This window comes from Pseudopodoces humilis, chromosome 19 (genome assembly GCF_049639895.1).
Source record: "Pseudopodoces humilis isolate 2021_Gansu_Grassland_sample_001 chromosome 19, ASM4963989v1, whole genome shotgun sequence".
Classification (NCBI taxonomy): domain Eukaryota; kingdom Metazoa; phylum Chordata; class Aves; order Passeriformes; family Paridae; genus Pseudopodoces; species Pseudopodoces humilis.
In genome coordinates this window covers 10,822,876-10,837,125 of record NC_142218.1, presented here as the reverse complement: position 1 = coordinate 10,837,125, position 14,250 = coordinate 10,822,876, and the positions used below count along the sequence as shown (strand labels likewise).

The window sequence follows — 14,250 nt, the reverse complement described above, 5'->3', positions numbered from 1 at the left end:
CTACCCCCTCATGCCACCTTTCCCTCACAGCCTGGGCTCTGCTCTCCCCACGATACACTCAGGAACCCCTGGACACAGATCTTCCCTGTGAACACACTTATGTTTCCTCATGGGATACACTTGCTTTTCCCCTGGGCATCTTAGTTTTTTGCCTTCTGAGCACTGATCTTTCTAGGGCTGTGTTTATTTTTCCCCTGGATATGTTGCTTGCTCCCTTGTAGGCACATGGAAAGGGGGTTAGAGGAAATGACCTTAGGGTGAGACAGAGGAGATTGGGACTATATATTCGAAAAAATGTTTACTGTTATGGTGGTCGGGTATTGGAATAGGTTGTGCAGGGAGGTGGTGGAAGCTCCATCTCTGGAGGTGTTTCAGAGGTGTCTGGATCTGGTGCTGGGTGATGGTTTGGGGGTGACAGCGGCAGTGTTGGGTTGATGGCTGGACTTGATGACCAGGCAATCGCCGAATCTGAGCTGGCAGATGCAAAGAGGATCTTCAAATCCAACCCTGAAGTGGATGGCCGGCATCAAACCACGACCTTGGCATCATCAGCGCCGTGCTCTGAGCAGCCTTACAGACGTGAGCCCCGATGTCTCCCCATCTCCCTCCAGCCCCTCTGCACGCGCCGGGTGCCTGGTTTGGAGCTCATTCCCACGAACACAGCAGCGTTTCGCTGGGACAATTCGGACATGTAAGTTTCTTCTCCGGACAGACGAGGCTCCCGCGGGTCGCGGAGCTCGGCAGGGCGCTGAGAGAGGAAGCGGCAGCGCCGCCGAACCCCTTTCCCTGATCCTTTCCCGTATCGTTTCCCTGCTCGTTTCCCCGTTCGTTTCCCCGATCCTTTTCCCTTTCCCGTCCATCCCTTTCCTCCCCGCGGGCCGCGCTCCCCCCGCGCGGGGCGGTGCCTGGCGCTTTAAGCGGCGCGTGCCCGCGCGCGGGGCGGGGTGGGGCGGGGCGCGGCGCGCGGGGCGGCGCGCGGCGGGCGCCTCACCTGCAGCCCTCAGCGGCTGCGGGACCCGGCCGGCTCCGCTGCGCTGCGCTCCGCGCCGCCCGCCGCCGACATGAGGGCCGGCCCGAGGCGGCGGCTGCTGCTGCTGCTCCTGCTGCCCGTCTGGGGCTCGGCGGCGGTAAGGGGGGCGCCCCGGGGAAAGCGGGCGAGGAGCCATCCCCGCCGCGGCTCCTCCGCGGCAACTTGGGGCTCGGGCTGTGAGGATGCCTGTGGGTGCGCGGAGCTCCGCTGCCCCCGCCGCTCCGCCGTTTCTCCTCCCCCCCGCCATTCCCCCAACCCCCTTCCTTTTTTTTTTTTAAAAAAAAAATCGAATCGCCGCTGTGCAGTTTTTAATTGTTGGGGTTTATTTGAGCCGCTGCGGTACCGGCACAAGTTGCCCTCCTTGCTGCGCCTCGCCGGAGAAACTTCGGGGGCAGCGGCGCGTCCCGGCGCGGAGCCGCTCCGAGCCCCGCGGAGCCCCCGCGGCCGCGCCGCGCTCCCCGCCGAGCCCGAGCCGCGCTGCAGCCCCTAACTTTTATTTTTACAAGCTCGTAAACCCACCGAGCGGGCCCGGATCGTGCTGGGGAGAGTGATGCTCTGAAAAGTTTGGGGTTTTTAGGGTTTATTCCCACGCCTCCCGAAATTGACGGGTTTCTGTAGAACATCAACAAGCGCCTGAACGCGTGGCTCCAGTGTTACAGAGCGAGCCGGGCGGCTGCTGGGTTTCGGGCTGGGCTGGCTGAGGGAACAAGAGCCGCTTATTTTTCTGCCTCAATTCCCCGGTGCCAAGTTGAATCCGTGAGGATGTCCCGAGCCTTGTGGAGGCTGGTGGGTGCTCAGGAATAGCCCGATGCGCTGTCGTTTAGCGAGCACCTCTCTAATAATGGGGCGATTTCGAATTTGAAGTCTGCTATCCTCGCTGAGACCCTTTGCGATGTTTCCTGATGGCAACATCTTGCCAGACGCGGTCAGAGTCCAACAGAGCCGCCGCTTCCTTGCGCTTCCCATGCAGTAGCTGGCATCCGTCTCCCGAGCGTGATTTTAAGCCGAGTACATTGGCTTGTGTTCTGCTTACTAAGCTCGTCCGAAAGGACCCTTCTCTCCTCTCCCCTTGTGCTCTCTAATGCAGCGCTGTCGGTGTGCGGAGTGTTGGGGGGCTGCGGTGTTCCCCCGGGGGCAGGTGCCCGCCCGGAGTTGCACTTTGCCGGGGAAGCGCCGCTCCCGTTCCCCCGGCTTCAGCCGGCGCTGCCGGGTCTGGAGGCGGCGGAGGTGCCGCCAGCATCGCTAAGCGATGCTCTGGCTGGCTCTGCCGACAGCCCGGGCGCGTTAGAAATCCCCTGCCACCAGCACTTGTTAGTGCGTAAATCACCTGGCACTCGCTACGCATAAATCACGGGCTTGTGTGCTGTCAGCGAGTTCCCCTGGAGCTGGGGTCTGGGACCTTCCCTGCCGGGGAATCCCGGGGAGCCCGGGCTGCTGTGACTGGACTGCCCTGTCCCGGTGGCGGGGGCTGGATCTTCTGCTGGGTCCAAAGTTGCAGCTGAGTGTTTCGTTGGCTGCTTCCCTCTGGGTGCCGGCACGATTCTGTGCATTATTGCGTTTTTAATTGGGATCCCCTCCATCCCTTCCCACTGCCCGGGCGAGAGCAGAGCCTGGAGGGTCCCAGAGGCAGCAGCAGGCAGAGCCTGGGATGCTGCTGCAGGGGCAAGGAAGGCTGTCCTCACCTGGTCACAGGCTCCGGTGTTTCTCCCCCTTCCATGCTGGGGTCTGCCCGGTTTCTCAGTAGCAAACCTCGGTGGTTTGGATGTTGCAACATCAGGCCTTTGCGTGTCTCCAGTGCGAGCACAGCGCCTTGATGAATTGCTGCTCTTTGTTTCCTCCCCTCTTCTGACAGTGCCCAGTATTCCAGCCTTCCTACAAACAATGCTCTCTTGTAGTCAGGCAACTATTGCTGGCCCATTTTATTTTTTTGCAGCTACAGTATGGATCCACTCCAACAGATAGGCACTCTAACACAAGCAACTTCTACTTGCACACTGCTTTACTGTTCAGGTTTGCTCATGCCTAAGCACTTCATCACTGGGTGCAAAACATTTTCCCAAATGACAAAAGTCATGGAGTGCATTTTCCTTGTTTTGTTTTTGCAGGCACACAATGGGGATCTTACAGTTAGACCCACATGCAAGCCTGGCTTCTCAGAACAAGACTACACAGCATTCATCTCCCAGAACATCATGGAGGGGCAGAAGTTACTCAAAGGTAAGTGGAATAAAAAGCTTAATAGCTTCTGCAATAACTGTATTTTCAGGAGGTGAAAGGAGGCTTAAAGATGCTGGTTTTGATGGTGAAATTGTCTGCACAATTATGTTTGTAGGAGGATGGAACACTAAGTGGTTTACCTGAGCACAGTTTTGAATACAGATGAATCATTCCAAGTCCGCGTGCTGTCTGCTTCAGGTGGACTGTTTGTCACACTCTGCGAGGTCATCGTTTCACTCTTGAGTCTCCCACTCCCACCCTGTCTGAAGGAACTCTGCATCTGATATTTTAGAAAGTATTTTTATGTATGAAATTCTAAGATCCCTAAATTATCTCTGCTTTGAAATGGATGATAAAGCAGACGTTGTTGTTGGAAATGTGATAAACAAGCCTACAGACATTCTGTTCACAAATGTGGCATTCATTTTCATTACTGCCCCACTGACAACATGAAAACACAGGCAAAAAGAAACTACCAATTAGCTTTATAGTAATTGCGGGATTATAACCACTTTTGTGATTATAAACTCTTAAGATGTCTTCGTAATCCACATAACAGTAGATTATCCTGTGTATTGATCTGTCTCCTTTTAAGTTTAAAATAATTAAACTTCATATTTGCATGACACAGAAAAATACTTTATTCCATAAGAATTTTTGAAGATCAGAATGCTGCCCACCCCTCATCACCCCAGGAAGCTGGGGAGCACATCAGGACTTGGTGCTCTACTCAAGGCTTTATAAACCCTTTGCAGTGTTTTGCTGAATACATTTTGCTCACATGCATGTCTCTCTGCCAGAAAGCTGGGATTTCTGTCTTCCTCCAGAGCCAACACCTGCTCCGTTACTTTGATTTTTCTCAGAAGAGAGGGAGACTTGTCAGTGTTCTCTGTGGCTTCAGCAGAATCCAGGACTGGACATTTTTGCTCTGCAAGAGCTGGCAACCACTTTTGTTTCTGTGCCCAGCTGTCTTAGTGTTGCTGTTCAGGAATTTTCGTAACTGGCCTGGCATTAATTAGTAGACCTTGGGGAGTTTATTTTTAGTTTGAAAGGTAACCAAAGAGGGAATTGAGATGGACAAGCTCAAGATTATGTAACCCTGAAGAGACCAAATAGCGATAGTTTACACGCTTTGTAGCAATTTTCTCTAAATGTGAAGGCGGCTTTACAGGTCAGTCTGGAAACTGAGTAGATTTCATGCTCTTTTAGCTTTGCAAATTATTTGATAAAAAATGTTCTCTGAGTACTTTAGAAAGCCATGCCATAAATACATTTGCTCAGAAGAGTGGTTTTTTGCAGTTTAGTGCTTGATAAATTGTGCTGTGTTTATGGAGATGGGCAACAGGGATGGAGCAGAAGGGTCTGTTCAGAGGCATTAGATGGCTGTGACTTTGAAAACAGCACAGTGGCTGTCATTTCATTTCTGGTCTAACTGCTAATTTTTAAATATGAAATTATATTTACACAGGCTGTCAAGTTGATCTGAATGAAAATATATTTCTATTTGATTTCATCCTTTAGGGACCAGTTGTAGTTTTACATTAGTCATGGCAAACCTGCCTCTGATTTAGGGCTGAGCTCACCCTGGGGACATTATGTATCCATATGTCATAACATGAATTGTAAGATTCATGTCCTGATAACATTGTCACAGGTTCCATGATTTAAAAGCATTTTATGAACAAAAGGAGGAAGAAAAAAGTGCAAGTACTGTGTTTGCTAATAAGTAAACTATCATCTTTGCACCTTTTAATCTACAGTCAAATACATGCTGTTGTTTATCATAGGAAGCAAATATATCTAATTAATTTATACAATAATGGGCAAGAAAATTCTTCTTCATGCTTGTGTTGTTCTTTATATATACTCTAGTATGTAAAATTGGTAGTTTTCCAGTTTAGGTTTAATTTTGCTTCCTAGCACTTGATGTGTCTGAAGCATAAAATGTTTATCTCTTTTCTTCCATCTGGGTGAAGTATTGTACAATAGTTCAGACCAAAAATGGGTTCGGATTGCTTACATTATCATGTTTGATAGATTGACATATGTACTATTTCACACCATCTTACCACGCAAAGCTCTGCTGCCAGCTACCACCATCTTATTCATCAGCATTCAGTAATTCATCTGCAGGCCAAATGGGACTGTTTGCCTGAATTAAAAAAAAAAAAGAAAAAAAAAATGTAGGCAGAAATTCACCTGTCAGTGCTTTCATGGAATCTGGGGGGTGGAAAAAGCGTGTCTGCAGCTTGGATGGCTGTCAGGGGATTTCATGGAGAAAACACGAGGCTTTTATGGATAATGCTCACCTTGTCCTTAGTAAGGAGAGGTGGGCAGTCCTGGGACAGTTTATCACTAAAGGTCTGTCCATCAGAAATCGGGGAGCTTGCAGACCTCAGCACGGTGGTGAAATTCCTCCACACCTTGGGGAAGTTTGGATGTTCCCTGGTTTGGGATGAGCTGTGTGGCAATAAATAAACCCAGCATTTCCCTTTTAAGCTTTGCAATATCCAGCTCTCAAATGTATGCACTGTTATGAATGCATCAAAATGAAAGTGTTTATAGTATTCTAGGTTTGAATCAAGTTAAACAGATAATGACTGCTTATAATTGGTTTATTCCAATGGAAATAGCTTAGCCTTAATTTGACAACAAGAGCTTTTACAGAGTCATTGTTTTATTATAAGTATGCCTTAAGCTATTAGCTACTACTTTGTGGTTCATCTTATTTGCCTGAGTCAGCTCTCTAACATGCTCAAAACATACAGATTCTAGCAGGAGCTATTTGTTACACAGTAATTAACTTGTTTATGATAAATGGATGGGAGAAATGTCACGGCATTTTGTTTTATGTATAAATGAAAAGCATCTGCATTCTAAAAATTTCATGTTAATTAGACTTAAAATAGTTTTCCCCAGTAGTGCCACAAATACCACACACTGCACATCACTGCCAACAAGGTGGGCTGATGTTGGGGGGGCAGCTGAGGTGATTTGTGGAGCCAGTGCTTTCCTCAGAAGTGCCATCACTGCATCTCTTGATGAAAGCTACTGGGGTGTAATCTGTTATAGTTTTTTGTCTTGGTTTTTGTTTGCAGGATAATAAACTTACTCTTGATCACTGAGGCATGATAATGTTTAAGATAGCTTCGTTAAGTATTTTCTTCTTTAGCCTAAGGGAAAGATCTCCATGTCTGCAGTATGGCAGAGGATGATTGTGGCACCAGGATCTTTTCCTCTTTGTTAATTATTCATGTTAACTTAACGTGGTGAGAACATTGGTCCTGAGGGGTGGAGAGCAGGGACATGTGGGGCTGCACTGAAGCAGTTCAGCAGTGTCCCAGGGGATCTGATTCCTGATGTGAGCTCGTGTTTGGGAGTGATGAAGACCAGCAGCCTCTTGGGGAAGGAGGGAAAGGAGTAGGATGCTGAAATTGCTGTGCAATATGATACTCTTGCTATTGGCTTTATACCCTTTTTGATTTTTTTTGCTAGTGCTTTTTTAAGATTATAATTAATAAAAAAGATGTTTTTCAAAGTTAGAAGTTCAGGTTTAATTGGCACGCTGTGAGGCTGTGGCCACTGGGAGTGGGTGCAATGACATCAGGATGTTGAACTCGTTATTTCTCCAGTGTGGCCCCTCCAACACCTCTCAAACACACCTGAACAAAACAACTCCCAGCAGACAGCATGAGCAGATGAGAGGTACAGCCACTTTTCTGTGTTTCCTGTGCATCCCCTCACCTGCAGTGATTGTTGTTTCTTTGACTGCCCTGAGCAGTGCCTGTGCTGATGGAGCAGGGGAGCTTCACTTGTGTGGGCAGCCACGGCTGGGGACAAGTGCGTGGCAGCACAGCTTATTTCATGTGGGGAGATGAATAAACTCTGCCAGCATGTTCTGCTTGAAGCAAGTGTATGAAACCAAAGGTAGCCAAGTTCATGCAAATGCATAAAAATGTAATTGCTTCCATTCTAGGATTTCTTACTAGCATGATTTTTGGTTAAAAACAAAATACATGAAAGCTTTATTGGAATAATTTTTTTTCCATAAGGATTCACTGTGGAGATCATCTCTTGTAAGTTTCTTAGAGGTAGGATGTTCTTCATGGTCAAAAGTTGTTTTTTTTTTTTTCTCTCCACTGAGATTTCAAAACCCCCATCCTCTTTAGCCCTCACCACATCCAATATTAAAATGTAGGAAGGCTGTGAATGCTGTTCAGAAAATATTGACTGCATAGACCAGTGAACCTCAACAATGAACCTCCCTGGGATCATGGAGAATACTCTAGATGGTGTAGGCTTCCCACTTTTCCTGGGTTTAGAGTCCAGAAAATAATACCCAGGTTCCCATCTGCTGCCAATTTTGGCAGGAGCTTGGTTCCCGCAGGCAGGTCAAGGTCTGTCTCTGAAGAGTGTGTGGCTTTCTGAGACTTCCCTGCCCACAGCCATGCCTGTGTCTTCCAGGTGCCCTCTGGTGTGTCCTACAGGTGCTTTTGGAAAGGGAAGAGCCTGAGGAATGTTGGGATTTTCTGTCTTGTTTGGTGAGGCTGTTTGAGCACCTCTTAGGGTTGCTCGGTGCTTGCAGCAGCTCTGCTGCAGCCTCCTGGAATAGCCAGTGCCTCCTCCAAGCTGCTCAGAGTTGAAAAAAGCAGAGAGGCTTTTCCATTCATGTTTTCATTATTTTCTGGTCTGTGATTCTGCATGAAAAGCAGTTACTGGAGTTATTGTACACATAATTAGCTTCACAGTTCCCTAATAAAATCTGAAAGTCGGAGAGCGTCCATCAGGAGCCCACAGCTCTTACCCTCACCTTCCTTCATTCCTTTCGTGGAGGAAGGAGAGGCAGGCAGGCATCAGCTCTCAGTGCTGGGTTTGTACAAGCTCCAGCGAAGCTGCCTCTCAGAAAACACTTCTCACATTCCACAGGACAACTTCTTTTAAAAGCAGTTTCTTGTGATGGGCACGTTGCAAATCAAAACCATAATTTCCATCATGAGTTCCAGGGGAGACCCCAGAAAGAGCTCTTGCAGATCGGGGAACTGCTGATGCCTATGTATTTTTAATGTTGTTCTTCAGATCTAACTTCTGACACAAAAATGATGTTTAAGATGACATTTTTATCTAAATAAAATTGCAGTTAATGAGACTGGAGTAGTCAATAACACTCTGTAGAGTTAATCCCCTTACACTGTTTAATAACTGTATATATTGCTTTCTAGTTCAGAGCTTTGAACCAAATTCGTCAAACCCAAGCAAAATTACATTTTTCTGCATTCTGGGGAGTTAACTGATTTTTATCTGAATAAATCTGCTTCTCTCTTTTTTTCAGGGATTTGTCTTTTAGAGAATTGTGCTGCTTCAAATTAGGCATTCTAAATAGGTATTAAGGAAGAAGATGAAACAACAGTTTCTGTTGAATAATTTATTAATTTCTTTATTTATGCTTAGGCTTTTAGAAAATAAACTGTGTCTGGAACAGTATCAATTAGTTATTTATTGTGAAATACCTGTTGTTTTGAGCACTAAGCTGATAATTTTAGGTCTTTTAAGGTTGGAAAATGTTAATTTTAAAGTCAGTTCTTTATACAGGAATTGACTGTCACTGACAGAGCTCATGAGCTCTGATCTCACAGAGCAGATGCTGAAAGCATTCTGGAAATTACGGTTTTTGCATGTGGCAATTGAAACTTATTTATTCTAGCAGTGAAATATTTTCTTGCCTAATTTTCATTGACCTAATGCCAGTTCTCATTGCCTAATTTCATTGATATTTATGTGCAGGCCTCCTTCTGCCTTAATTTCTACCCTGGGAATGAGTCTCATGTTTTTATAGAGGGAGCTTATTTCATTTCAAACTCAAGCTGGGGAAGGACTTGGTTCCACAGCAGCATGGGCCATGTGTACAGCTCACAGAATATTTTAGCAATATAGATATACTTAAAAGTCTTATTTGAAGGGCAAGAAGAGATTAAAACTACAGAGGATAGGATTTCATTGGAAATCTGCTGCTTAATGTTTCTCATAGAATGAATTGGAGTAACATAGGGAAAGAAGGGAGTTTCTGTTTGATTTGAGGTTACTGGTATATTCAGAATTAGGGCCATCGCTGTATCAAGTGGAACTTTTTTGTTTTCAGAGAAATGGAAATCGGAAGAACTAAGATCAGAAAGTGGTGCTGGGAAGGCAAAGACCAGTCCTTGCCTCTGGGAGCTCCAGCTTTGGGGGTTTCACAGGGGGGCTGGGATGAACCTGTGGCTGTGATTCCAGACAGATTTCCCCAGGATCCTGATGTGGAGCACTGCAGGAAGAATCTCTGCAGGCTCGATGGAATTGATCTGTATCCCTTTTTGTGTATGTAAACCTTTTGTGCCCCAGCCAAAGATTCTGAAGAGGATTTGGCTTCACATTCCATTTTCCTTTTGGGTGCCTAAAAGCCCCAGGGTTGCTTTTCCAGGTAAAACCCACAAGTGGCCTTGGCCAGCCCTGCCATGGCAGGGTCTTCTTACTACTCAGGATGCTGTGATATATTTGCTTAGATACCTTGTTTTAATATTTATTTATTAGGAGAGGCTGAGAGTGCTGGGATTGTTTAGCATGGAGAAGAGAAGACTTTATAATTGTGTATAAATTCCTTGTGAGAGTGTGTTGAGGTGCACAGAGGAAGGGCAGAAGAAAATGGGTGCTAACACTGAAATGCAGGGCATTGCACTTAAACGTGGGAAGAAGCTTTCAGCGCAAGGGTTGTCACACTGGAGGAGGTTTCTCAGAGATGCCATGAAGTCTCTGTTCTTGGAGATGCTTGGAACCCACCTGGATGTGGTCCTCGAGCCTGCTTTGGCTGTCCCTGTGCTGAGCAAGGGCTTGGGTGAGTGGCTCTGCAGCCTCCACTGGGCTCTGACTCCGGGAAATGCTTTGCAGGTGAAGAGATGAAAAGACAGAGGGATGAACTGAGCTTTTCTTCAGACATAAATCACACAGCTTTAAATAAAAACATTTCAAGAGCCCGCAAAACATGATCTTTACTGGGAAGCTGTGTTTCTTTAATTTCTTGGAAGCACAACCTCTGAAGAGGGAATAATTGAAACACCAGGGACCAGCGTTCAGCTGTTTGCTTCCATTAATGTCCAGACTTAACCTAGGCACAGTTTGTCTCCTGGCATTAGGAAATGTTGCACTTAGGTTGAAAAAGCTCTCAGTTTCCTCTTTATTTTTAATAGAATGAAAGAGAACATGCGGAGTTACTGTTTAACCCAAAATATTTGTCTTCTAACCAGCTACTTTGCTTCCTTCAGGAGGATGTTTGTTTCCTAAGCAAGTTTTCTGCGACATGAAAAACGCTTGGGCTGAACAAGATCTCTTTTTGCCACAGGCTTGCGATTTTTCTTGTTTATGTTCATTATCCCTAATTTATTTATTAATTGTGGCTTGCAGTGGCACAGAGGGAGCGGGAAGTGGCAAATGCTCTGGCATATGGGCTGCTCTGTCACTGGGAGCACCGAGCCGCACTCGCCGCCCAGCGCCTCCTGACCCTAGGCTGCAGCATCCACGTTCCCCTTTCCTGCTCCCTTCCAATGCAAAATCCTAATTATTTTTTTTTATTTTTTTGCCGTGCCCTCACTACTCTGCTGCCACTGTTGCTCCCCACATGCCAGCGAGTCAGGGCTGTGCTGCTCGCAGGGGTCGCATCAGCCGCAGCCCATTAACACCAGCGTGGTCATGGCAGCTGTTGTGTGCAGCGCACACTTGGGGGTGTTGGAAGCTCCTCCAAGGACCCTGAGGATATGTACGGGCCACCCATGAAGGAGAAAAAAGTAAAATAGATGCTCTTTCTGCTTTGAAATGAGCCAGTCTGTTTTCATTGATACCCAGAAGCGCTGCAGTCATTAAAGGCTATTACTATGCCTATTATAAATCACAATTTCCTAGCAGTTCAGAGGTTAGTCACAAAAATTACTTTTAGTCTAAAATTTTGTTACAATGAGTTTGTCTCGTAGTAATTCCAATCCTTATTAAACGAAATTGTCTTTAAAATAATTATGAATGTAGCAATTAGCCGAAGATAAATAGTCCAGATTACAAGAATTCTTCTATACAGAGCTATGTATCAACTCTCTCTGTCAGTTCATGTCTAGAGAATCATAAAGGGCATGTCAGTGAAACAAATGTCTGTTACTTGACCACGTAGCAAGAAAAGCATATTGGAATTATTGGTAAATGAAAGAAAAGCATGCAAGCTTGGGAAGATGGTGAAAAATAAAAAAATTGCTACAGGTGATAAAGTGCAAGTAAGGACTGCTTTAAAGTATGAAATTTAATAACTTGTTTGTTCCTGGTGTAGTCAGTGGGGGTGAACAGATAACTCTGTATAAATGGCGTGGTTCTGTCAGTGAGCCTCACTGACCAAAAGCTGTCTGTGGTGTCTCCTGGAGCTGTGTGTTGGTGTTTCCTGGGCTCAGAACCCAGGCTGGAGGAGCTCAAGAGGATTTTTCATGCATTCTCCTTCCCCAGGGCACGAGCAGCTCCTTTGTAACAGGTTTGTCCCTGATGGGGGCATGAAGATACATTGGTGGGGACACCAAAGCCAATATATTACATTTGCTTCCCTTTCCTTCCTCCGAGTTTAAGTGGAGCTCTCTTGGTATAATTTAAACCTGTTTGTATTTGTCATGGATGCACAGAACAGTTGAATTTTTCTCCCACAGACACAACTGAATTTTTTTTTTTCAGCTTCTCTAGGCTGAACCTCTCATTTGTTGCCTTTTGTGTGTGGTACTTGGCTCCCTCCTCTGAGCCCTTGTCTTTGTTACTAACATGATACTCCAGGTTGATGTGACACTGCCAGCCAAGTCTCACAGTGCTGAACAGACAGGGAGTATTACTTTGCCTGTTTTGCAGGCAATACTCCACTTGATTTATCTAATGTGATGATTGCTTTTTTTCTTAGCAGTATGATACTGTTGACTCATGTTCAGCTTGTGATCCAATATAACCTCCCACATCGTTTTTTGATGAACTGCTACCTACCCAGTCATTTTCTATATGTGTAGTTGATTAATCCTGCTGAATCGTGTTACCTTGTTCCTCTTGTGTTGAATTACATCTTATTTTTGTTTTCTCATCAGCCTTATCTAACTGGTTTGGATTGTTTTGAATTCTGATCTCGACATCCAACAGTGTTGCAGTTGCATCCTGCTTGTGTATGGTTTGCAGATGTAACAAGCATATGCTGCATTCCTTTATCTGTTCTGTTAATAAAGGATTGAACAAACCCAGTTCAAAACAGGCTGTGGCAGAGCTCATGTGATAGAGCCTTCTGCTCTGACCATGCACCATTAAAACATGCTCTGGGTAAAGTTAGTTCAATAACTAAAATTGGAATGGTGGCTTGGTCAACAGAGCCTTTAATGTCTTGATGTTGTCTCTAGGGATCTGTAGAAACACAATTCCAAATTCAGTTGTCAGTGCTTTTCCCTGACTTTTATGAGAATTACAAGCATTGGTACCTTTGAATTTTCACCATCAAGAGACATTCCAGGTTAAAAGCTTAAGCTAGATTCATGGAATTTCAATAAAATACTGTTGCTGTTGGAGGGGAAGGACTGCTGGAATTCTCTGCTCCCTGGGTTGTTTTAATGCCCCAACTCAACTGCTGGACCAGAGGTATGTCCAGGCTACAGGACAAAATGTTCAGCTTGGTTTTCCCCAGGATGCTGGAGGTCTGTTCCTTAAAAGACATTTTTATTGACAGAGCTGTTACTAATCCCAATGTGAGCTGAAAGAACAGGATTAAACTGAAGCTAAAGCAGTAAATGGCAGTGTTGTACCTGGATGTGGAGTATGGACTCTGCTAGAACCTGTTTCCACTGCTGGCTGGGGATTTCCACCTTTGCTGTGCTCCCATTTTCCAGCTCATCTTGGAAGGTGAGGAAAGCAAGGTGTTCACCCTACACAAACCAGCTGGGTGTTGCAGTGCCTGTTTTTATAGATCTGTATTATTCACAGACCTTTTTAGGAGGCCTAGCCCACACTTCAATATTTTACTGTTTAGTGTCTCTCTTTAATTTTGCTCATCACGCCTGTGTGTTTTGGTAACTGAAGAAAGGAAGATGCCTGCTGCTCCCTGTGCTGGAGGAAGATTCTCTCTGCTGAAATCTTCTTGAGCATCTCAATTTAGAGGGGGAAAAGAGCTGGGCTAGGGAGTTTCCAGTATTTTGCTCCCAGTGAAAATCCTTCCCTGGGGAGGCTGAAAAAGTCATTGTTTCAGACCCTGTGTGCTCTGCTGCTTGTCTTTAGGAGCCTGATGTTGCTGGCTGGTTGCTTTGCTCCCTTTAAAACAGGTTTACACAATTACACATGAAAGGCAACTGTTTTGCTCATCTCCATAAACCTTAAATGTTTTTATTTTGTGCCTGAATTATTTTGGAAATTAAACTTCTATTTATTTGCCTTTTTATGAGCTTCTGGACATTTTTCAGTTGATCTGGTGCTTCCTTTTGGTCCTCTGTAGAGGCTAAAGCAGTGTAGCTAAATGGCATTATTAAAAAAAACGGATTTTTCATATTGTTTGGATTTTTCCTTTGCCTGTGGACAGAAGGGACAGGTTAAGGATGAAGAAAACTATGTGTATTGTTGATAGGACAAAGGAGAAATTATAGGTCAAGGCAAGATTGGGTGTGATGAAATATTCAAGGATTGCAACTATAAAAAATGTTTGGATTGCATGCAAAGATTTCCCCATCCTCTTCTCAAACTGCTGGAGGAGACCCTTGTCAGGAGAAGTTCAGTGATCTCTGGAATGCTGAACTCTAGATGCCTGTTCAAATATCTGAATAGGAGATTGATTATCTCTGTGCAAAGTTTACTGAAAGATTTTTCTTTTTTTTTTTTTTTTTGTTTGCCTGGAGTCTCAGATATAAGAGAAATTCAAAGTTAAAAGGCTGGTTGCTATATCTGCTAGCTAGCAAACTACTCCAGTGGTACCAGGTGGTTTTGAGACCTCCTGA

The 14,250-nt window shown here is 45.3% G+C and overlaps 1 protein-coding gene across 2 annotated transcripts in view; it reads left to right on the top strand.

Annotated features, from left to right (window-relative positions):
• Window positions 1–1,023: 1,023 nt before the first annotated feature.
• CDH4 (cadherin 4) overlaps window positions 1,024–14,250 on the top strand; it is a 412,941-nt gene continuing 399,714 nt past the window's right edge. For both annotated transcript variants that reach the window (XM_088064463.1, XM_005524827.2), the window contains exons 1-2: window positions 1,024–1,127; window positions 3,136–3,247. In XM_088064463.1, coding sequence (XP_087920589.1) covers window positions 1,062–1,127; window positions 3,136–3,247 — 178 coding nt within the window. In that variant the 5' untranslated portion in view covers window positions 1,024–1,061. The remainder of the gene's footprint in view (window positions 1,128–3,135; window positions 3,248–14,250) is intronic.